Source organism: Vipera ursinii, assembly GCF_947247035.1.
Source record: "Vipera ursinii genome assembly, chromosome: 1".
Taxonomy (NCBI): Eukaryota; Metazoa; Chordata; class Lepidosauria; order Squamata; family Viperidae; genus Vipera; species Vipera ursinii.
The window spans coordinates 20,387,687-20,414,295 of NC_139512.1; the positions used below are offsets into that span (position 1 = coordinate 20,387,687).

At 38.9% G+C, this 26,609-nt stretch overlaps 1 protein-coding gene across 1 annotated transcript in view; it reads right to left on the bottom strand.

Annotated features, from left to right (window-relative positions):
* Positions 1-677: 677 nt before the first annotated feature.
* MDGA2 (MAM domain containing glycosylphosphatidylinositol anchor 2) overlaps positions 678-26,609 on the bottom strand; it is a gene marked incomplete at both ends in the record, with an annotated part of 636,181 nt that continues 610,249 nt past the window's right edge. The window contains 3 exons of the mRNA XM_083348686.1: positions 678-766; positions 1,299-1,404; positions 20,832-20,962. Coding sequence (XP_083204812.1) covers positions 678-766; positions 1,299-1,404; positions 20,832-20,962 — 326 coding nt within the window. The remainder of the gene's footprint in view (positions 767-1,298; positions 1,405-20,831; positions 20,963-26,609) is intronic.

Consider the following 26,609-nt stretch of genomic DNA (forward strand, 5'->3'; position numbering starts at 1 on the left):
GAAGGTGAAGGTGGGGGAAATGCCAGCTCCTCTCATACCCTGTTTGACAGTGAGGTGAAGGGATTTTTCTCTCCTCCGTGCTCGCTCTTGCTCTCTTCTTTTATGAAATCTCTTTTGGGGCAGGCCATTAAGGTTCCATGGCAACAAGCAAACTAGTCTTTGAAACAAAACAAGCCATGACTTTGTGCTTTGACAAGAAATTCTATAGCTCTTTTGACAGAGTTCTCCCAATTATTGGTTGGGGTATGTGGGGATGGGTGTGTGTGTTGGTGTCATTTGATTCTCCTGTTGTTCCTTTGTTACTCCTTCACCACAAGAGCACCTGAAGGCCTCTCTCCTTCATGTCCAGAATGGTACATTTATTTGCTTGTTTGTTCATTCCTTTTGTTTTTTTAATAAACCCCCAATTTTGTGTGTGTGTGTGTGTGTGTGTGTGTATGTATATATATATATATATATATATATATATATATATATATATATATATATATATATATATATATATATATATATATATATATATATATATATATATGCATACTTTAAAAAAACTTTATTTGAGTCAGTCATCAGTCAGTGGAGGAATCTTTGGTAGTTTTTTGTTTGTTTTAAAAATGTTCCCTTTTCTTCATGCCAGTGGATGGTACATCTGTGTTATAGCCTCTGCCGGAATAAGGTCACCTCTGATGAATTAAGACAGACACAAGAAGAAAAACGGGGAAACTCCGTATATGGGGCAGTGTCCTGACTGCTTCTGAAGGTATATCTAAACAAAACAAAGAAAAGGAGGAAATACAGTCACCTTTCAAACTAGGCTGCCAAATTCATTCCAGAAACTGGTATGCATGGGGACATGGCTTGCTATATTTTGGTGATTGTGAAACAGTGCAAAGTTTTGTTTCACTCATGACAAGTCAGGAATTGCCCCGTTTTATGAACTATAGGTGTTCTCAAAGCATTGCTTTGAGAGCAGTGGTGGCACAGTGGTTAGAATGCAATATTGCAGGCTAATTTTGCTGACTGCCAGCAGTTCGATTCTCACCGGCTCAAGGTTGACTCAGCCTTCCATCCTTCTGAGGGCCCAGATTGTTGGGGTCAATATGCTGACTGTGTAAACCGCTTAGAGAGGGCTGTAAAGCACTGTGAAGCGGTATATAAATCTAAGTGCTATTGCTATTGCTCAAACCCCTTTCAAGGCTTTGCACAGCCCTAAGAATTCATTTCCTTCAGCCCTAACATGTTATGAAACTATACACTAGATTGGGACACTACTGGGAGATGTTAACAAGCCCACGTACGGTTGTTTACATAATCCGATTTTGTGCATTCTCCTTCCACAACTGAAATATCATCGATAGCAATGTCTCCTTCAATGCCTCGACCACGGATGCCTTCAAAAACAATCTGAAATGGAAAGAACACTGACATTAAAAATAAAATCCATGAGTGACACAAGAGGAGCTTTTAATACAATGAAAATAGAATGTCTTGTTCAATATTCTTCTGTTCTCCAACCTAGCAGAATTCAAAGATATTTTGTAATTGGAAGATGCACACATATAGAAAGTTTAGCATATGTGTAATAGAGATGTATGAAACCTTTTGTCTAATGCTGTGATATATTTACACATCCTTGATTATTTCAAAACAGAAATTTGTGACTTTTTAGCCATAAAATCAATGTGCTATTTTTGCAAGGGCAGAATCAGCTAGATTACAAACTAATTTACTTTGAAACAATGATGCTTCATTCCCCAATGAAAATGTTTATAAACTTGCTATTGTCCTTACTTCCTACTTCAGGACATTGCTTACTAGTACGTTCTATGAAAGGTCATGAAACTAAACAGTTAAAATGCATTCCCAACAATATATTTCAATACGAGAGTATTCCCATACTTTCCCATCTATTGATTCGTTTAATGGATTAAAAACACTAGGATGAAAATATGAAGACTTTTTAGAAGATACATAAAAGAAGTAAAAGTTGTCAAATGCTTTTTCTCAGAGTTTTACAGTGTCTTGTCTTGAGCAGGAGATCTTATAGCATTCCAGGCAAATAGTTGTTCAATCTCTTCTTGAAAACCATCCTTTAAGATTTCCATCCATGGAATCTTTCTTAAACTCTCTTTTAGTTTGTGGGACAAGAGTGGAATGGAATCATTAAAGAAAGGATGCAAAAGAAGGGTCAAAATGACACGTGACTGACAAACACACACACACACACACGTGTGTGTGTGCATGTATATGTATATATATATATATATATATATATATATATATATATATATATATATATACACTATATCTATCTATCTATCTATCTATCTATCTATCTATCTATCTATCTATCTATATGTGCATCTTTGGTTATTCAGGTTTTTCCCCGCGTAGAACTAACAAACCCCTCCTCTCTCACAGCAACACATGAAACAAACTGTGCACAACATCTCAGATAGGATTCTCACCAAAGCCGAAACCAACGTCCTGTCTAAAGGATTTAATTTTGCAGTCGCTCCCAAACACATTCCCACGGAAACCATTATATGCGGAGTCGAATCCAGCCTGACCAAAATTAACCCTGATGACGCCAACAAAATCAGACTCGAAGTGACCAACATCCTCTGCACCAGCAAACCACCCAAAAGCAACTTACCCAAAGAGGAACAGACAGCACTACTTAACCTAAAAAATGACAGCAGCATAATCATTCTGCCAGCAGACAAAGGCAACGCCACGGTGGTAATGAACTCATCTGACTACCATACCAAATTATCCAACCTACTCCAAGACTCCACATACAAACTCCTCAAGACAGATCCCACCACCTACCTGGAAAAAACCACAAAATCCAAAATAAAAGCCACCCCCATCAGTGAAGAGATCCAGAAAACAATCATTCCCAGAGAAAAATCATCCAGATGTCCTAAGCTCTATGGTCTTCCCAAGATACACAAAGAAGGAACCCCACTCAGACCCATAGTCAGCTCCATAGGCTCACCTCTACAAAATCTAGCCAAATTTCTTGCCAAACAACTACAGCCTTACGCAAATTCCATCACCTCACACGTACAAGATTCATTCCAATTCATAGAGATCATAAGTAAACTAAACTTACAGCCCTGTGACCTACTTGTGAGCTTCGATGTCGTATCCCTCTTCACCCAAGTGCCAATCAAAGAAGCCTTGACAGCTATCCTAAATAAATACAACCCCCCAAAACACATCCTAGATCTGACCAACCACTGCCTATCTAACACATACTTCATCTACAATGGACAAAGATACAAACAAATGGAAGGAGCACCCATGGGATCACCCCTTTCACCTGTCATCGCAAACCTCTACATGGAACACTTTGAAACCCTCGCTCTAGAAAAATCCAACCACAAACCCAAACTCTGGCTCAGATACGTAGATGACACCTTCGTAATCTGGCCACACGGCAAAGAAAAACTGGATGACTTCCTCACACACCTCAATAGCCTACACCCCAAAATACAATTCACTATGGAAACAGAAGCTAACAATCAACTCCCCTTCCTTGATGTCCTAGTCTACAAGAAATCCAACGGCTCCCTAGGACACACTATCTACCATAAAAAAACACACACAGAGGGCTTCCGGTGGCGACGCGACGTCGAAAGACAGCCGTTTTCGGGCTGCCCGCTCCGCAGCTGTGTTTTTCCATCGTAAACAGCATCTGTCAGCTGTTTAGATGCATTTGAAGCCCCCTCCTCGGGAGAAGAGGAGGGGGTGAGGCCCCAGGTAGGGGTTGAGCTCTCTGGGGCCGCCTGAGCTGAGAGCTTGGGCGGCTGAAGGATGAGCCCCCCCAAAGCCTGGGTTGCTCCGAGCTGCGCAGCGCCTCTGCTCTAGGATTCTTGGAGCAGAGCCAGGCGTTAGCAACCACCCCTGCCAAAAGGAAATACTTTTGATTATCAAGATGCAGGCAGAGCGGTACAGGAGGTCAAGGTGAAGTGGACTCTTTATTTTTACTCTCTAGCTCAATGGATTTTATAGCTTTAAAGTGAAAGTGCGTAATAAGTGAAAGTGGGGGAAGATGGCGGCTAAAACTTCTAAAGCTCTTCGGAATGCGGGGTCTTCCCTGGTGCAAGAGACCTCACTGCAAGCTTTGCTTCCTCCTGCATCTCCTCCGGTATTGACGCTTAAGGATTTGGCATGATAGCGTTAATTGGGGTCCCAGTTTGTGTTCATTAGTGTTTCTTATTATTTTATTGTTCGGTCTGTATACCTTCCTTCCTCTGTACACCGCCCCGAGTCCCTCGGGAGAAGGGCGGTTTATAAAAACTAATAAATAAATAAATAAATAAATTTACAAGACGCTCTTGGAAAGCACGCACAACTGATGTCTGATATGATGGATGAAAAGTTGAAAAAGCTGGAGGAGAAATTGGAGGAGAAAATGGAGAAATTGGAGAAGAAGATGGAAGAGAAGCTGAGAGCAATGAGGGTGGACATCTTGTCTAAGGTTGTATCCGTAGCTGAATGTGTGCTACAGCTGGATATAAAAGTGGAGGATCTCAGTCAAAAGAACTCTATATTAGAAGCAAAGGTATTAGAAAATGAAAACATAAGGGATAAAATGGATGAAGAATTGAGCCTTGTTCAGTATAATCAGATGCAGAATGCTATTAGAATTAGGGGTTTAAAGGAGAATGGTAAAGAAGATTTAAAGCAGCTGATTTCTGAGGCTCTGGAAGGGGTACTGGGCCAGTCAGCATCTGAAATTGAGGGAAATATGGACAAAGTTTTTCGTGTAAATTCATGGATTGCAAGACAGAGGAAGTTACCCAGAGATGTGGTGGTCTATTTTACAAAGAGAGTAATTAGAGATGAAGTCATTCAAGCTGCTTATGATACTAATTTGGTAGTGGCTGAGCAAGACGTTTTGTTTTTAAAAGAGATTCCTCCGAAGATCCTAAGGAGAAGGAAAGACTTCGCATTTCTAGTACAGGAACTTAAGAAACGTGATATTAAGTTCAGATGGGAGATTCCAGTTGGGTTGGTGACAACGTACGAAGGTAAAAGACATTGTTTGGTTACTGTGGCTCAGGCACGTGATTTTTATAGTAATGTGTTAAAAGCAACCCCCCTATCATTTTTGGAAGTTGCAAAAGGACACGGTGTGGGAAAGTTTCAAGATGTTGCAGACAGACAGACAGAGGACAATGGTGGTGGAGGGGATCAAGCTACAGTCTCATTGGTTGCTGCAGGAGGCCAGAAGATGACGCGTGCCGCCCTAAGAAGAGCGAGACGAGAGCAAGAGCAAGACCAGCGGAAAGTTATGGAATCTTCAAAGTGTGCTTATAATGAAGATGTAGGAGGAGAGCGGTCTAAAGAAGTTTTGGGGGTCATGACAGAGGTGCTCCAAAAGTTTTGGGGCGTTAAGATTGCTGATTAAATTTTTAGATTAGAATGTCAATGGAGTCAAATTATTATAGAGGAGAAAGAAAGTTTTTTTTCTTTTTTTTAATATTTTATACAATTTAAGATTGATGTTATTTGCTTGCTAGAAAAGTATATTAGGGTTACGGACTTAAAGTATGTGTTGAACTAAGAGTGGGTATGTAAGCACCTAATTAATAACAAGTTGTCTTAGAGATTGCTTAAAAAAATCTTTTTTTATATATACTCTTTTTATTTGAACTTTTATTTGAACTTAAGGATGATTTGGAACTGTGAGACATTTGGCGTGATACACGCAAGAACTATTTTAGATTATAGTTTAGTTTGGTTGGAGATTATTAAGATTAACAGAGATAAGCGCTTTTGGTGCGTAACTGAGAATTTGTTTGGAAATTAGAGAAAGGTGGGAGAATGCAAATAGTAGGTGAAAGTTTTTTTTTCTTTTCCCTTTTTTTTTTTGAAATTAATATGAATAAGGACTGGGATTAAGAAAATTTATTTTGAGTAAAGATCTTTTTTTGTTTTCCTCTTTTTCTTCTCTACTTTATTTGTAATATTAATATTGTTTGTATTCATTTTATATGAGCTAGAGAGAGATAGAATTTATAGTTTATTGTTGATAATATAGGGGTGTTTATGTTTGTTTTTTGATTTTATGCCCTGTATTTAGCTCTGGGAAGTCGGGGGGGGAGGAGGGAGTGGGGGAGAGGGATAGGGGTGGGGGAGGGGGGATTAAAGTCAAAATGTATTGTAAAACTTTTTAAATAAAAAAAACACACACAAACCGCTATCTGAACGCACTCTCACACCACCACCCAGCACAGATCAACTCCGTAGCCAAGACACTCATCTGACTACCATACCAAATTATCCAACCTACTCCGAGACTCCACATACAAACTCCTCAAGACAGATCCCACCACCTACCTGGAAAAAACCACAAAATCAAAAATAAAAGCCACCCCCATCAGTGAAGAGATCCAGAAAACAATCATTCCCAGAGAAAAATCATCCAGATGTCCTAAGCTCTATGGTCTGCCCAAGATACACAAAGAAGGAACCCCACTCAGACCCATAGTCAGCTCCATAGGCTCACCTCTACAAAATCTAGCCAAATTTCTTGCCAAACAACTACAGCCTTATGCAAATTCCATTACCTCGCACGTACAAAACTCATTCCAATTCATAGAGATCATAAGTAAACTAAACTTACAGCCCTGTGACCTACTTGTGAGCTTCGATGTTGTATCCCTCTTCACCCAAGTGCCAATCAAAGAAGCCTTGACAGCTATCCAAAATAAATACAACCCCCCAAAACACATCCTAGATCTGACCAACCACTGCCTATCCAACACATACTTCATCTACAATGGACAAAGATACAAACAAATGGAAGGAGCACCCATGGGATCACCCCTCTCACCTGTCATCGCAAACCTCTACATGGAACACTTTGAAACCCTCGCTCTAGAAAAATCCAACCACAAACCCAAACTCTGGCTCAGATACGTAGATGACACCTTCGTAATCTGGCCACACGGCAAAGAAAAACTGGATGACTTCCTCATACACCTCAATAGCCTACACCCCAAAATACAATTCACCATGGAAACAGAAGCTAACAATCAACTTCCCTTCCTTGATGTCTTAGTCTACAAGAAATCCAACGGCTCCCTAGGACACACTATCTACCATAAAAAAACACACACAAACCGCTATCTGAACGCACTCTCACACCACCACCCAGCACAGATCAACTCCGTAGCCAAGACACTCATCTCCAGAACAAAACACCTAGCTGACGAACAACACCTAAAAACCGAACTACACACTCTCACTAATGTACTAACAGCCAATGGATTCCAAAGAAACACGATTACCAACTTAATCCGAAGAGAGACACCCACAAAAACCCAAGACAGAGAACAAGAAAATGGCAAAGCCCTCCTCCCATACTTAAAAGGGACCACAGACAGAATCAGCAAGGTCCTCCAAAAACACAACATCAAAACAGCATTCTACACAGACAGAAAAATATCCACCATCCTAAGAAACCCCAAGGACATAATTGGGTTAGAAAACCAAGGAGTATACGAAATCCCATGCACCACCTGCCCCACCACATACATCGGACAGACCAACAGAAGAATAAGTGCACGCATTGAAGAGCACAAAAACTCACTCAGAAAGGGAGAACAAACTTCATCCCTGGTCCAACACTTTGAAGCCACGGGACATGAAATTGATTTTAAAAAAACCAAAACTATCGCCAAAATTGAACATTTTAACAACAGAATAATCAGAGAAGCCATTGAGATAGAAAAACGCCCCCACAGCATGAATACACGAGATGATACCTCTCGTCTACCAGCCATTTGGAAACCCGCCTTGATTGACAGACGAGGCCCAACCACCAAGAATGATACCAGACCCAAACTCATGATAACATCACATGACATCACCACCACACAACCATTCAAAAAGCAAATCCGAACCCACAACGATAAAGACACACAACCAGAAAACAGAAACCTAACTACAGCTGCAACATCAGCCACTTTAAACCCCTCCAAACCACACAATAAGCAAACTGACACCCACTATAAAAACATGGCACCACCACAAACACGAAGCCGAACAAAAGCAGCACAACTCACCAGCTCAGTTCTGGAGCTGGCAGCTGAGACCAGCCCATCCACTCAGAACACCCCCCCACCCAATCAGAACACACCCACCATTCAAAACACACTCCCACCCAATCAGAACACACTTGGTCCCCTACCCAATCAGAGCACACCTCCACAGAACACACCCCCTCTGGCAGTTTAAAAAAGAGGAACTAACAGCCACATGCTTCTCCCAGAAGAAGGAAGCTAAAGCCTGATGATGACGGATGGGACTCCGTCAAAATGTTGCGCCCACACCTTTAGTTCTACGCGGGGAAAAACCCGAAAAACCAAGGATCCACATACAGACACCCGCGAAAACCTCAGAAAACATATATATATATATATATATATATATATATATATATATATATATATATATATATATATATATATATATATATATATATACTGTATATATATACTGTATATATATATACTGTATATATATATACTGTGTGTATATATACTGTGTGTATATATACTGTATATATATATAATTTTAAGTAATTAAATTGAATTGTTAAATTCTCCTGCAGTGAGTTGTCCTATGGCAAGTTGGCTGTGACCAGTTGGCCATGGTGAATTTTCCCATTCCACTGCCTTTCTGCCTCCTAGTTCAATTGTTTAAGCAAGGATTAAGACATTTCCTGGAAAAGGTACCAATTTTTTTGGATTAGCAGTGATCAGAATCATGTCATTTCTGCACATTCCTTTTCCTGATGCCATATGGGACTCTAACATGGCCAGTTTAATTAGGCTGTTGTAGCCATGAAGTTTGGCAGAAAAATAATAATTCTGTAACAACTTCAAAGGCCTTTTTGCAGAGATAACAGGAATTAAGCAATGCAGGAATGGTATTTGTGCTAGACTATTAACTGAGATTTTCTCCCTCCAGTTTAAATTGACTAAACACTGAGGATAATTTCATAAAATGAAATAGGGAATAATTTGGTATTAACAAAGAATTAACATAGGACAGAGGAATCAATTGGACAATAATTAATCCCATTCACAGCTTCCCAAATACTATTAAGTCACTAATTTGGAGCACAATTCCAGGCATAGCTGATGCCTGGAAGACTTTTGTTTTTGAGACACTTGGGAAATAAGGTTAAAGTATACCAGATTCATCTTCCAAGTATAAGTAAGTAAGTAAAGAAAGAATGAAGGACTTGCCTCCAGAAGTTGTGGATGCTCCAACACAGGAGGTTTTTAAGAAGAAATTGTCTGAAATGGTATAGGGCTTCCTACCTGAGCAGGGGGTTGGAATAGAAGACCTCCAAGGTCCCTTCCAACTCTGTTATTCTATTCTGTTCCATTCCATTCCGTTCCATTCTATTCTATTCTACTTTTGGTAGCAGTCATGATAACACATAATGACATCAACCATGCCAAATACCCAAATCATGCAGATTAGGTTAATCATGTTGTGTGTGATATCATTTGCCCTCTTCCTGTGAAACACCCATGCATTCCGCTTCTTCTTCCCCCAGCCAGCTAATATCACACTAAGATTTGCCTCAAATTATCTGAAATCCATACCAAGACTCCCCACTAACAACTCAGGGGTAAACTACTGAAAACTATGCTGAAAAACAAAACAACCAACATGAAGGGAATGTACATCAAAAAGTCTACATCAGAGTAATCTTAAATATCAAAGAACAATATCAGAGAGATTTGCATTTTTATTACTATGCATCTGAATAGAAGATGGTAAAAATGACAGGTAGGTCATCAATGTTTCTACTTTAAAAAGAAAACACTAGGAACAAAGACTGAGAATGGATTTTTACTGATTTATACATCTCAGCTGGAGACAAACATGGCAAATCCGTTCCAGGAAATATTTGGCAATCACTTGCATATGTTCCTGGCAAATGTAATACCTTTTTAAATTCATGAGCAAAGAAAAAGTGCTTTGGTGAGCAATATAAAGTCCAAAATGATGGTTAAGCAGCAATTTCATTTTATCAAAAAAAATTGCTTTGATCAAGAACTCAAATAAAGTGATTAACACCTTATAAAGCTATTGCTTAACTCTATGGATTTTGGATATAAATCAGTTTCCGTCATGAAGAAAATAGATAACAGAAAGGAAAAATATTTGCCAATACTGAATTTTTTCATCATGTGATTAGGTTTTATTATTATTATATATCAATCATCAAATGGTTCATGAAACTTATATATAACATCTCTTTCACACTGTTGGTCCTCCCCCTCAAGTATCTACGCTGCTTTAAAAAACAAAACAAGCAATATAACAAACAATAGTGTATTGTTAAGTGTATACTGAGTGACTTTTCTCTGACTACTTGCAATCCGTTCATCTACCATACCTGTGCAAATCAACCCTGATCCACTTTGAAGTGGAAAATTGATATCTGAGGAGAGTATGATTCAATTTGAATTTGCAATTTGTGCTATTTCAAGATTCAGTTAAAAGAAATATTTGCCTACAGGAAATATTTGCCTACAGGCTGTAATAGAGGAACAACAAACTCCTTGCAACTGCTTTTTTTTAACCAAATGGACTGAAAGTAGCAGAGAGATGATAGACCATTTTGCAGACATAAACCCCATCAAATTTCAGGTTCCAGCCTAATCCTTATTCTAATTTTGAGCCAATATTCAGTAGGCTGAACTGAATTTACATATGGGTTTGCATGACTAGCACTGAAGTGTAGCATTGCTCTGGCTCAAAGGAGAACAAAGTTAAGGCTACTGAAGAAGAAATGGAGAACTGAGAATAGCAATAGCAATAGCTCTTAGACTTATATACTGCTTCCGAGTGCTTAACAGTGTTCTCTAAGTTTACAGAGTCAGCATATTGCCCCCAACAATCTGGGTCCTCATTTTACCAATCTCGGAAGGATGGAAGGCTGAGTCAACCTAAAGCCGGTCAGGATTGAACTGCTGGCAGTCAGCAGAATTAGCCTGCAGAACTGCATTCTAACCACTGCGCCACCAGAAATTGAATGGCGCCTTACAACCAGTCCTGGAATGCAAAAATCCAAATACTAGATGACCCCAAAGAAGTTGAATGATGTATTTCAACTCCATTGTCGAAACAGAAAATCTGTACCTACATTTTGTGGGTGTTTGTGTGTGTGCATGTGTGCGGGCATCCATGTGTGCATGTGTGCCTTCTGGGAAAATGCCTAAACAAATCCTTGTGGTTTTCTTGGCATGATTTCAGAAGTGGTTTGCATTGTCTTCTTCCTAGGCTGAGAGTTTGTGATCAGCCCAAGGTCACCCATCTGGTTTTGTGCCTAACACAGGACTAGAACTCACACTTACCTGGTTTCTAGCCTATTGTTTTAATCACTATATAAATACTCTTAATACTAAATATATACTGTATTTAATAGATATGATAACTAATGGTTCTTTTAAGTTAATATCCATAAATTAACAACCCTGCTTCATCTCATAGATGAAATTAGTGGAAGGGGATTCAATTAATCCAATGGTGTTAAGGAAAATGCACTTTAAACATCCTCAGGGGCATTTTCAGTTTATAATTACTCCACATCCTAGTATGGTTGAGTCTAGAAATCCTAAGGACATGAAAGGTGGCAAATTCTCATTGAAATCAAATCCTACCCCAGTTATGTCTAAGATACATGGATGAAATAAATTAAGACCTCGGGCTAATACAAGGGTAATAAAGCAACCCTGCTAGCCTATTTAAGTGGAGGGAATTAAGGATATTTTTGAGTGATGCAAAATTTCCCCAATGGGATTTACAATAACCATTTTCCTGGCAAAACATTGTGCATACTATTTGTCCATCTAATTTCTATTGTGCATGTACCCAATTAGCTATTCCCCAGGGTAAGGAAGGAATGTTAAGCTACTTTTCTTTACAAACAAAAACAGAAACCAACCCACAAACAGTAGCAGCAAAAACAGCAAAATGAATGCACACATTGTCCCCAACTCCAGAGAGACATGTTCAGAGCCCCAGTACTAATCGATGCACTTGTAAGGAACTTTGCAGAATCAGGAGTTCCTGGGGAGAAAACTCTATAGACCAATTTGTTAGCAAAACTGCCAATATAATTCTCTTCCTTCTCTCTCTCTCTCTCTCTCTCTCTCTCTCTCTCTCTTTCTCTCTCTCTCTCTCTCTCTCTCTCTCTCTCTCTCAAGAAAACTCCAATGCACTAGCTCACATATGGGAAATATAAAACTTGGGGAAAATTAGTCATGAGTTTTACATGGATGATACATAAGAAACCAAAGTGGGAAAGCGGCAAGAGGCAGCTCTGAAGAAGTAGATCTGGTTATTCCAAATCTTGCTACTACTTATAGTAAAATAATTTAATGAGAGCCAATTTAATAGGTTTTGGACAGAAGGTCCGGCAGTATGATGGACAACCATTAGACAGTTTTTTAAGACCATCATCTCAATCTTATCTTCTACCATTACTTATGCTTAACCTGCCCTCCTCAGAATATATAGACCATTTCTTGAAATGTTTTGTGAGACTTCACACTATCTATATACTAATAAAATTCTTGTCATGACCCTTAACTGAAGAAACAGTAAATTATAGGGGCAACAGGTTTTAAACCAATGTACCTCAAATATGATAACTTATAGAATGGGCCCCAAATCTGTGACCCATTATTTTCACTGTTCTCTGACAGTTTCCCAGCCAGTCTTGCAATCCTTGTTCCTTCCCCCACCCAGCAACCTGCCTGATAGAAAGGGAAGGAAGGAAGGAAGGAATATTTGCAATGCTCCCTACAAGATTCCGGCAAGGAAACTTAATGTGGAAACTGGCAGGAAGTTGGAAGTCGCTCTTACTTCCACTGATTTTTTGCCCACTCTTTGTCATTTTTTCTCTCTCTCTCTTTAGGTAAGAAATTTCTCTGAAATGATGACCCAACAGACATAGGTTATCTAATAGCCCTTAATATTGTGAGAAACAACCACAGTGGACTACAAAGAATTCAGTTACTGAGACCAAGAGATTTAAGATGAGATTTCAAGAAGACAGATTTTTTTTCTCTCCAGGAAAATGGTGTAAATGGTTGTGCACATCATATAACAACTTTGTTTAGTTATCTCTGAGAAGACTTTTGATCCTCTGTTCACTGTATCTGAACAATGAATTTCTGGGTATTTCACATTATTTGGGAGGAAGCAAACATTTGATGGGTATTTTATTTATTTACAACAATATTATTTATCAATTTTGTATAACAACATAATCACATAAAAGATTGCCAACAGTTAACATAAACATAAAAACTCAGCCAAAGTATAACAATTGAAATAGCGTAAAAGCACATAAAAATAACTACTTACAACAATAGAACCTAACCTATTAAGTCTCATATATGGCTATCTTTGAAACTTAACATTAAAAAAACCAAGCTCATGGCATTCGGCCCTCTCAATTCCTGGCAAATAGATGGGGAAGAAATGGAGGTAGTGACAGTTTTTATTTTCCTGGGTTCCAAGATCACCAAAGATGGGGACTGCATCCAAGAAATTAAAAGACGCTTGCTCCTGGGAAGGAAAGCCATGACAAATCTAGACAGCACACTAAAAAGCAAAGACATCACCCTGCCAACAAAAGTGCATATAGTCAAGGCTATGGTCTTCCCAGTTGCAATGTATGGATGTGAAAGTTGGACTATAAGAAAGGCTGAGTGCCAAAGAATTGAGGCCTTTGAACTCTGGTGTTGGAGAAGACTCCTGCAAGTCCCTTGGACTGCAAGACGATCAAACCAGCCAGTCCTAGAGGAGATCAACCCTGACTGCTCTTTAGAAGGCCAGATCCTGAAGTTGAAACTCAAATACCTTGGCCACCTAATGATAAGGAAGGACTCAATGGAGAAGAGTCTAATGCTGGGAAAGGTTGAGGGCAATAGAAGAAGGGGACTACAGAGAATGAAGTGGCTAGATGGAGTCACTGAAGCAGTAGGCGTGAGCCTAAATGGACTCCAGAAGAAGGTAGAGGACAGGAAGGCCTGGAGGAATGTTGTCGATGGGGTCGCGATGGGACAGACACAACTTCGCAACTAACAACAACAACATGGCTATCTGTGGAGTAGTGTCCCTGATAGCCACTAGAGTCTCCTGGATGAAAAAAAACCACCCCCCAACCATGCCTCAAGGTCTCAGGTGAGGCCATATCTGAAACACAGGTAGGCACATTTCTGAGAGAAGAATCTCCCTCGATCTCTATGCAAGTCTCAGTGATATGTGACAGGTTGATCTCATCCAGAACAACCTTATTGATGACAGAGAAGGCAATCTGGCATTCAGTAGCAACAGGCAAATTCCCAACCCTGTTGCAGTGTTGACCACATCTAGGGATGACTACAGGGGAGCTACTTTCTCTGACATGGGCCACCCCCTGCTCTTGGCCCATCTTTCTAAGCCCATCTTCACCATGATGTCACTGCGTCCCTTTCTTTCTCCCACTATATTTATCATTCACAATCCTTGCTTCCCATTCCTGGTCTGGTGGCCCCATCACAACTGACCTCACAACCGGCCAAAGCAAACTGACATTACCATCTAACTGCTTCTGCTTAGCACTGAGCTTTCAATACCTAGCCCACCAAGGTAATTACTGGTTGCCATGTTGTCATTCAACCTTCTTCCTCTGCTTATCCCCACACTTGCTCTCACCAGGCAGAACAAACAAGAGGGTATAAAACAATCTGTCAACCTCTAGGTCAGGCATGTCAAACTCATGACATCATGTGATGTCGTGTGATGTATCGTGACATTTTCCCCATTGCTGGCAATGGGGAGGGTGTGGTTTCGTTGTGATGCATCCGGCCCGTGGGCCGGCAATTTGACATGCCTGCTCTAGGTGGAACAAAAGAATCCCATCTGGACCGGGACATAATGTGATCATAGGAAAGGACACATATACTATCCTCCATATCCCTGTCACATGTCAATTGCTCAGAGGCAAAATTTCTTCCAGCATAACTTCACCAGTATATACAGGGTCCAAGTTTACCTGAGATAAACCCAGGGTTACCATGTAGGCAATGAACTGATAATTTATTCTAGACCCCACACCCAGAGCATTAAGGTTAAAATCCCTAAATACTAAAATGAGACGTTCAAAATGTGGACAACTCTCCTGTTAAGAAATGTATATCCCACTCCCATTATTTGTGATTAGAGCCTGCAGTTTGTACAAATTGAAGAACTACAGATTTTGAAAAGATGCATAGGCCATCAAGCCCAACCACTTGGCCAATGGAGGAATGCAAAGGAAATGTGAACACCAATGGCAAAGAAACACCCACTGTTTCTCTGGGTAACTGGTTCCAGTATTAACAACTCTTACTCATTACGCTTGGGAAGTGAGAAGGGAGTCATGGGGCTTCTTTGACTGGTTAGAGTATCAGTTCCAGTAAGGGTCCTGTGGTCTTTGGCTCTAAATGATATGTGCTACCAAAGATCAAAGGACTCCCTGGGTTGCACCACAGGAACCTGAAACCCCACCACCACCACCACCCAAGGTTTCCTTTGTCATTTGCAGCTCAGGATTTGAGCATTTGAAGCTCTATGATTGATAATTGCAAGTGATCCAAATCTTCCACTAATTATCCCCAATTTTTGGTGTGGGGAGGGGTATGGATGGAGGGTGGAGGAAAAAGAACTAGGAAAGAAAACTGGGACCTGAATCAGTATGCTGTGTATTCTATTAAAGGGAGTTTTAAGAGCTGAGCTGAAAAAAAACCAATTTATTCTAAAGGGAAGCAAATGTGAGAATTTCTTTTCTTCTTCTCTTCATTTCCTGAAACAGCATCTCCCCCCCCCCCTTTCCCTTTCTTCTTCTTTTGGTAGCTATAGGGAACATCCTTTTAATCATAAGCTGAAACTTTCATCAGCTTGGTTCAGAAGTAGCTTTTATGTTTTCTGATTTACATAGCTATGCATGTCCCTCAGTTGATTTCCCTTTTCTCATGTTCTACCAGGGATGGGAGGAATGTCACTCCATGTTTTAGCTCATTTAGGATACAGATTCTAGTTGAATAGTTCTTAAGAATTAAAAAATGGGGAAGGGGGGATTTTGCAAAGCTTGGCTTGAGCTGTTAGAGATGACGTAGTGGAAGGGATGGAGGAATCTGAAAAATCCCTGATTACAGAGGAATCTCAGGAAGCAATGTTCAGCTCATAATGGTACTCTGGAAATGGTGCTCAGCATATAGATTGATGGATGAATTCTATTTTTAATCCATTCCCTCCCACCAATACTCTTTTTGAGCTGCACCAATTTGCATTTTAAAAATGGATAATATGACCTTGGCAACGGTCTTGATTTTTGAAACTGATCTGCGTTTTGTTTCTAGACTGACAAAAAATAGTATTTCAGTCAGGATTCTCATTCAAGCAAAGGACCAGCAACTGGACACAAAGAAGCATATATGAATTAGGTTGATTTATTTCTCAGGGTGTTTACAGTATAAAGAGGCAGGATTTTTGTAGTACTTCCTAATAGTATCAATAGATAATTTGAGACTTTGGAAGCCAGAGTCCTCTAGAGGTCTCCCTTCAGATAAATATGACTGAATGGATAAAAATGTCAAAGCCACCTCTAAACATCTGGCTGACTGTGTGACAAATCATCATCATAATTCAAATCTGTTTTACATAGCTGGATTCAAAAAAAGACTCAAAATTTTGGGAATCGGCAGAAACATTTGGCAATTTAGGGATGCCTCAATGAAGTGTTGGCAAATGAAACTGATGGCTAATGGGGAAGGAGTTAGGGGAAGTTGAAATTAAATGTGGATTTTTTTTCATTATAAACCTTTATACTCTTTATACTCTCAGTGGTTCCACTGATATCAGTTTTGAACAAGACAAACTGTGGCTTGATGAATTGGCAAAGAAAGGAGTAAAATTTTCACATTTACTTTATATGGGTTAAAACCTATTTGGAAAAATGAAGGCAAAAAAGTACAAAAGAATTCAGCAAAGATATTGGAATGCAATTTGTCATTGACATAATCATAAAGGCAGGCAAAATTGATGAAGATGATGGGCTATATCTTGGTAATAAAGATATAATAAGGCTACACATATTTGGAAGTTTTATAAACTTTTGATTTATTACAGAGCCAAGTCAAAGAAAGTATTTCTGACTAATATATTAAACAATTCTGAAACACTTTGAAATAAACCTAAGTTCTGGAAACTCATCCAAGCTACCTGGATAGTTCCATTATGTGCTATACAGCAGGAATTGTTGATTGGATCCAGATGGAATTCAATAACTTGGATCAGAAAGCAAGAAAACTAATATAAAATGCTCTTCACCCCACAAGCAACATAGATTGGCTATATTTGCCAGGAGCCAGAGGGGAGATGATTCCTGTAGGTGAAACAAATTTTGGAGGAAGAAAAACATGACTAGAATGGCTATATTAAGAAAAAGGAGGAACCATTACTGAAGGAAGTCAATAAAGGAAGAGTTTTGAACACAACAAAGGTGAAGGCCGTGAATAGAAAATATAGCAGCTATAGAAAACCAATTTATTAAATGGAAGAACAAGCCATTGCATCATCAATATTTGAAGACATAGAAGGAGAAGCTGATAAAAACCCCACATGGATCTGATTCAGATCAGGAATGTTAAAGAACAAACTTTGTCCACTAAACCCATGAAAGCAAAAGTTTATCATGTAACAAACAATTCGTTATCTTTGTGGTGAAAATGGTGAAACAAATAACCATTTGATCAGTGGCTATAGCAAAATTTCACAATTTGATTATAAGCAGTGTGATGACCAAGTTACCAAAATTATTCATTGGAATGTTTGCCAGAGTTTGGATTTGAATGTAGAAAGAATCAATGGGACCATCAAGTTGAGAAAGTTTTGGAAAATGATTGGCTTAAGTTCTCATGGGACTTTAAAATCCAAACAAAGAGGCACTTTTTCATATCTTGCCTGATACAATAATCATTATATCTGATTCATAACCATATCAGGTGATGCTAGGGTTGATAAAAAGCAAACCAAAACAATTATGAAATTGTTGCAGATTGAAATTGAATGCTTAGGGAAAAAGAAATCTGCTCTTGTACAATCATGATTGATGCCCTTGGAAGTCTAACTAAAGGGTTCCCTTGATATTTGCAAATTTTTGATTTATCAGACCTGAAAATTTTAATTTTACAAACAAATGTCCAGCTTGGAATTGGCTGTATCCTCAGATGCTACCTTAATAATAGGTAGGACTCTGGCTAGGACTTGCCTTATTAAATTTTCACCTGTCCTTGACTATGAATCTAATAGTAGATTACCCCAACATAAATAATATTAATAAGGTGAATAAAAATGCCAAATGCAGTCTCAACTCTGGCTGTTGGGCAATCAACCATATATAAATAGTCCTTAATTTACAATCAGTCAGTAAATGATCTCAGAAAGGATGTTTTATGGATTCTATATGTCTATGGAGATTCTCAGTTATCCAAAAGGTGCTTTTACAAAAGGCAACTGAATTTTCTTGCTTTTCCTTGAAGACATTTTGCTTCTCATCCAAGAAGCTTCTTCAGTTCTGAAAAACTGTATAGCATTTCTGGCTGTCATTAAATGTCATGCCCAACATAGTAGCATGAGCACATTTTGGATACATGACAACTGGCTTGCATTTATAACCGGCTACATGTCCCAAGGTTATTGAGTGCAATTTGCTATGGGTTTTTTGTTGTTGTTGTTTTGGTTTTCAGCTTTTTGCCAGTTTCCAACAAAAAAGAAAAACAACCATTTGGGGGAAATGGATTTGATTAATGACCCCATGATTTGGCCTTAGGCCCACATGATTTAGTTAATGACAGCAGTAAAAGCAGTCAAAACACTGGGTCTAATTACATGGGTGCCTGAACTTACAATGACATACTATGGCAATCCCAGTCCCAATTGTGGTCATAAATTGAGGATTACCTGTATAATAATAATAATAATAATAATAATAATAATAATAATAATAATAATAATAATAATAATAATAATAATAATAATAATAATAATAATAGCAGCAGCAGGCTCTGCTGCATATATGTGTCTGATTAGAATTCTCTCAGAGAGACAGAGAAAATGATGAGAGAAAAATGATGTCAAGAAGGAAGAGAAAAAAGAATGCTAAAGATGCTGCAATTACTGGAGATATTCCCAGTGGATATTTCTAAGTCAGTCCAGGCAGTGACAATGAGACTCTGCTGTTCCCATTGTTATCTGCCTTATTTGTGTTTTGCTCTGACTTCCTGAACTGTGGGGTGCTGGCACAGAAATGTTAGTTAGATGGATTACTGATCTTTTGGAAGATCCAGTTTTGGCAGGTGAACCTAGGTCAAAGCCTGACAGTGCTTAACTGCTAGGAAGTAGGGAGAAGCTCATTTAAGCTGCATTTAAAGTATATTTACTCTGTTGGTTTGTCTCAGATCTATATACACATACAGTACAGCCTTAAGCTGAATATTCATACCTTTCTGAATGTGGTAACACGTGACAACTCAGATAATGCATTGAAATATATTGCTATTAGAGAATGGGTGCACAAAAATGAAATACATTTGGGAAAATTGTTTTCAAAAAGGCACAGACAATGAAAAGTGTATGCAAAAATGCATGTATTTCTGGGGGAGAAGAGCCCAAACTGCATACAAATGTTCTGGGGATTTATTATTATTTTTTTACAAAAACCTGATGTGGAAATAAATTGGAAAAATGAAAGAAACAAAAATACTGAACAACGTCCCTGAATGAAATCAAATTTGATAGATTTGCCCAAGACAATTCTGACAGTACATCTCATCGGATAAGCCCAAATGTCAATAGATTCACAGTTCTCTAGACCTAACAGATCCTGATAAAATCCCAATTTCAAAGTGTCAGTGCTTATCTTTAAAATCCATCATGGGCCCCATCAACTTTGTCTGGTACAGAGGCCTTGATAACAGGCCTATCTTTATATGTTATCAGAGAGCAGGGCTGCATTGATTGAAGTTTTCTGTATTTTGGAATTCTTCATGGAAAAAGATTATGGAAATAAAAACACTCAAAATTTATTGAGGTTTTGTTGCTGCTGTGAATGTACTTTTTTTGGTTTAACAACATTAACAATACATTTTACTGTATTTACTGTAGCATATAGTTGCGTCATCTAGTACAACTGTCAGGACCCACCCCAATCCACCCCAATCCACGTCTCCTCCTTCTTTGGGAGATGGCAGAATCCAGGGGGGGGAATAATTTTTTAAACATACATTTATGAATGTGATATAAATGGATTCTGACAACAACATTACTGATTTCATACAAACTAGGTAAAGGTAAAGGTTCCCCCGCACATGCGTGCTAGTCGTTTCCGACTCTAGGGGCCGGTGCTCATCTCCGTTTCAAAGCCGAAGAGCCAGCATTTGTCCGAGGACGCTATTACCTTCCCACCATGGTGGTCCCTATTTTTCTACTTGCAGTTTTATGTGCTTTCGAACTGCTAGGTTGGCAGAAGCTGGGACGAGTAACAGGCGCTCACTCTGTTACGCGGCACTCGGGATTCGACCCGCCAAACTGCCGACCTTCTGATCGACAAGCTCAGCGTCCTAACCCACTGAGCCACCGCGTCCCTATTCATACAAACTACTTGTGCATAAAACTAGTTTTTTATTAAGAAACTTGGTGAAACTATGACTACTAGCAGTGATCCTCTTTATGGAACAGCCATCATCTATTCTTACCTGAAATGATGAATTTGGATGTATATTTACACGGGCTTGAAACCAATGTTGTCCTTTGTTCCCACTTGTAGACCAGAATGGACTTTCTGATGAAGTTTGACTTTTTAACCGCAAATAAACATTTAATGTGCCTTTAAAAAAGAGCATAGACACACACATATACATAATTAAAGAAAAACAAAGAGAACAGCAAGAATATCAGGAGGTTGAGACACACTGGCAGATGTGGAACCAAAAAAGAAATGTGAAATTTAAAAACCCAAGGAGGTCAGTTTAATGAAGCATTTGAGTATGGATTTCAGCATAAGTTAAGCCTCTGATATTTTCTGCCTTTTTCTGTCTTTCTTTGCTGACTGTTTCTCTGTTGCAAACTGTGTGGTTGCATGCTGAGTCTGCTTTTTTTCAGAAGGCTTCAGTGTTTTGCTTTTCTGTTCCACAGAAGGAAGTCATTGTAACATGGTCTTAGCAAGATGCCTCACCTCCAAGTTCTGTGCTTTGCCCCAGACAATTTTGTTGTTAAATTTAAGAACCATAATAAATTTAGTTTGATGTATCCTTGTATGAATGACCCTCTACTAGGCTACATGCATAGAATAGGATCCTGGCAAAGGAGGATTACATGTTCTAAGAAAGAGTAGAGTGGTGGCTACTACAAATAGCCTTTTGGATGGAAGAAGACAAGGTGATGATTCAAAGTAGGCAAGGTATGGGTTCTTTGCATTTTCCTGCATTTCAATTGTTATAGTTGGAGATATATATTTTTTGGGGAAAAGATTTTTCTGTCTTTTAGAGCAAATATCTACCAGTTCATGAGCAGCACTGAATTCATGAGCAGAGTTTGGATATATTTGAGGGGGCGGGATTTTCAAAAGTGTTCAGAAGGGAAACATCTGAAACAAAAAACTGTAAAAACAATATTGACGTTCTCTGTCCACCATCAATTGCAATTACAGGCAGTCCTCACTTTAGGACTGTAATTGACCTAGAATTATGGTCATAACTTATTGTAGGCATTAAGCAGGTTATTTTTGACCAGACCCAATTTTATGACAATTTTTGCACCATTTTTAAGTGAATGGCACAGTCATTAAGTGAATAGTGCAGTTGTTAAATGAATACATTATACCAAATAGCTGTTTTTAGCTGGAAACTGGAAATAAATGATGGAAACTGGCAAAAAGCATCAAAAATCATGGTCAAATCTAAGAAAATAGGGGAACTTAGGCACCACACAAGTTATGTAGCAAGTAAACACAGGGTCAGTCATAAAGGACTCAAATGTCTGTACACCAATGCACAGAGTATGAACAGTAAGCAGGGTGAACTAGAAATTCAGGTAAATGAGGGCGGATATGATATTGTTGCCATTACAGAAACATGGTGGGACGAAACCCACAAATGGAACACACAGCTAGAGGGATTTAAATTATTTAAAAGAAATAGACTAAACAAAAGAGGAGGTGGAGTTGCTCTACATATAAGAAATAACTTTATCTCTACAGAAATAGAGCACAACAATGACGAAAACTGTAAACTTGAATGTATTTGGGTCAATATAAAAGGGGAAAAAAATGACATTGCCATAGGTGTATACTACAGGCCGCCCAACCAAGCAGAGGAAATAGATGAACTTTTTGCTAGTCAGTTAACTAAGGTATGTAGGAAGCGCATCACAATAGTAATGGGGGACTTTAATTACCCTGATATCAACTGGGAGACAAATTCTGCACCAAGTGGAAGATCTAACAGATTCATGACAAACCTAGCAGACAACTTTCTCTCCCAAAAAGTAGAGAAGGGAACTAGGGGATTAGCCATATTGGATTTAATTCTCACTAACAGAGATAAAATGATAGAAAGTGTCAAAGCCACAGGAACCTTGGGGGGAAGTGATCATACAATATTGGAATTCAACATTATGGAAGCACAAGCAATAGAATACAGCCAAACTAGAGTCTTGGACTTTAAAAGAGCTAATTTCAATAAACTTAGAGAGACCTTGGGAAGAATTCCATGGATGAGAATCCTAAAGGGGAAAACAACTCAAGAAGCTTGGGAAATTTTGAAAAGTGAGATAATAAAGGCCCAGTCTAGCACAATACCAACAAAGAAGAAAAATAACATCATTCAAAAGAAACCAGCATGGCTGCATAAAGAATTCTCTGATAAACTGAAAGATAAAAAGGACAAGTATAAGAAGTGGAAAGAGGGGCACATAACTAAGGCAGAATATCAGCAAACAGCGCATGCCTGCAAAAATGAAGTGATGCAAGCTAAGGCTTAAAATGAACTAAGGCTTGCGACCAAAGTCAAAAATAACAAAAAAAGCTTCTTTTATTTATTTATTTATTTATTTTATTTTATTACATTTATATACCGCCCTTTCCCAGAGGACTTTTAAAATATAAGAAACAAGAAAAAAGTTAAGGAAATGATTGGTCCATTAGTGAGGAAAGTGGCAAGAAGGTGACAAGCAACAGGGAGAAAGCAGAACTATTTAACTCGTTTTTTGCATCTGTCTTTACACAAAGGGAAAAAACAGTCCAACCTACCCAAACCAGTGCCATAAAAAACAGAATAGAAAGGCAAGTTAAGATAGGCAAGAAAATGGTAAGTGAGCACCTGTCCAGCCTAGACGAGTTCAAATCACCAGGACCAGATGGATTACACCCCAAGGTTCTGAAGGAACTGGCAGACGTGATCTCAGAACCACTGAACTATATTTTTCAAAGATCCTGGAGCACTGGGGAACTACCAGAGGACTGGAAGAGAGCTGATGTAGTTCCCATCTTCAAAAAAGGAAAAAAAAATAGATCCAGGAAACTACAGACCTATCAGCCTGACCTCAATACCTGGGAAGATTCTGGAAAAGATAATCAAACAACAAATAAGCGAACACCTTGATGCGAATAAAGTTATCACTAAAAGCCTACATGGGTTTGTCAAAAACAGATCATGCCAGACAAACCTTATTGCATTCTTTGACCAAGTGACAAAACTAGTGGACCAGAGGAATGCTGTAGATATAATTTACTTGGACTTCAGTAAGGCATTTGATAAAGTAGATCACAACCTACTACTTGATAAGATAGAAAAATGTGGGTTAGATAGCATCACCACCAGATGCATTCGTAGCTGGCTGACAGGCCGTACTCAGCGTGTTTTCCTCAATGGAACTGCATCTACATGGAAGGAAGTGTGTAGTGGGGTGCCCCAGGGCTCTGTTCTGGGCCCAGTGCTCTTCAACATCTTCATCAACGATTTGGATGAGGGGATAGATGGGGAACTCATCAAATTTGCAGATGACACCAAGCTGGCAGGAATAGCCAATACTCCAGAAGATAGGCTTAAGATACAGGAGGATCTGGACAGACTCGAACACTGGGCACTATCTAACAAAATGAAATTCAATTGTGAAAAAAGTAAGGTTCTACATTTAGGCAGGAAAAATCAAATGCACAGGTATAGTATAGGTGGTACCTTGCTCGATAGTAGTAACTGTGAGAGAGATCTCGGAGTCCTAGTGGACAATCACTTAAATATGAGCCAGCAGTGTGCTGCAGCTGCCAAAAAAGCCAACACAGTGCTAGGCTGGTTTAACAGAGGCATAGAATCAAGATCACGCGAAGTACTAATACCACTTTACAATGCCTTGGTAAGGCCACACCTGGAATACTGCATCCAGTTTTGGTCACCACGATGTAAAAAAGATGTCGAGACTCTAGAAAGAGTACAGAGAAGAGCAACAAAGATGATTGGGGGACTGGAGGCTAAATCATATAGGGAACGGTTGCTGGAATTCGGTATGTGTAGTTTAATGAAGAGAAGGGTGAGGGGTGACATGATAGCAGTGTTCCAATATCTCAGGGGCTGCCACAAAGAAGAGGGAGTCAAGCTATTCTCCAAAGCACCTGAAAGCAGGACAAGAAGCAATGGATGGAAACTAGTCAAGGAGAGAAGCAACCTAGAACTAAGGAGAAACTTCCTGACAGTTAGAACAACTAACCAGTGGAACAACCTGCCTCCAGAAGTGGTGACTGCTCCAACACTGGAAGTTTTTAAGAAGAGACTGGACAGCCATTTGTCTGAAATGATATAGGGTTTCCTGCCTTAGCAGGGGGTTGGACTAGATGACCTCCAAGGTCCCTTCCAACTTATTATTATTATTATTATTATTATTATTATTATTATTATTATTATTATTATTATTATTATTATTATTATTATTAATTTGACTACAGGATGCTATAAATAGTTGTAAAGACAAGCGGGTTGCCATGAGTCCAAAGTGTGATCATGTGATGATGATAATGAGGAAGATGAGTGTGTGTCTGTGTGGCCGTGTGTGTGTTTGTGTGTATGGGAATGCATCAACATAGTAACTTCAAAATTGGGTCACAAGAAATTTTGGGGGCATTTCACTAAATGACTGGTCATAAGTCAAGAACTACTGTACTATGCAACTATAAGCATAGGGGTTGTATATGACCAACAGAGGGGGAAAAAACATTATTTCTATTACCCAAGATGTAAGTAGCAAAAAAGTCTTTAAGCATATATTAAATAATAATTAGTTTATTATGTCTAGGGGGACATAATTAGTTTACTATTACTATGGGGAAACTTTTAGTTTGCCAGGATTGTATTTAGCTTCCTTCAATATATATTGGAGAAAGAGGCCAAACAGTCAGTTGGTAAAGCTGAAGGGACTTCACAGTGGCTAGGTTCATACCAGATTTAGCCTGCTTGCTAAATTAATCCACTGTCTGGATTTTGGCACTATTTTCAACCATAGTCAACTGCCTCATATAATTGTTTTGGGAAGTATGATGTGAGAGATACCAATAACATATTAATGATAAGAAATGCAACCAAGGCATTTTTTTAAAAAAATAGCACATGGGTGGAAAGCCTAGGTTATAAATGCCTTTATGATATGAAAGTTCTCAGTGACATGGGTATAGTGGCAGGAAGAATCCAACTCTTTTGTTCTGAACTAGCTGAATAGAACATTACAGGATCTCCAAAAGCTACATTTCAATGGCTTTCTGCCCACTGATTTTATTTTCAAGGCAATTCTCTTAATCATTCATGTTCCCTCCCTCAAATTGGCAAAGAAGGGCATTCTCCAACAGAGCCTCTCAATTACTGAATTGCTTTCCTCCCACTTTTTAGTTGGCTTGTAGACATTTCCAGAATGAACCATAAAATCTCTTTAGGTGAAATGCATTTTCCTATCAGAGATTTAAAAGAGATGTGCTTATTTTTAAAGCAATGCACTTTCTAATACAGCAGGAGGCAAGTGTGATACAGCAACAGTCTATTTCCCATCACTTTTTCATGTTGTGCTTCATTTATGGTCATCATTCAGTTTCCTAGAATGCGATGTACAGAGAATTACTTTGTAGTGTTATTTTTATTTTTATTTTTAATTCCATTTATATCCCGCCCTTCTCTGAAGACTCAGGGCGGCTTACAAGCTTAGCAGTAGCCTTCATTCTATGTATATGCCTGCTTATTAGGGTTTGCACACACACCCCAAGCGGCATTATTACAAAGTCAGCTTAATTGCCCCCAACAATCTGGGTCCTCATGGCTTGATGCTGCACCTAGTTTCTGCTATGTTTTTTTTTAAATTTCTCTTTGGTTTATTTTTCACTGACCTTTATTCCCTCTAATTGCTTTTAGCAGCAGTATGATACAATTAATGATATTAAATAACACCACCACCCCTCATCTAAAATGAAACAGAAACATGTTGTGCAGGGGGCAGAATGT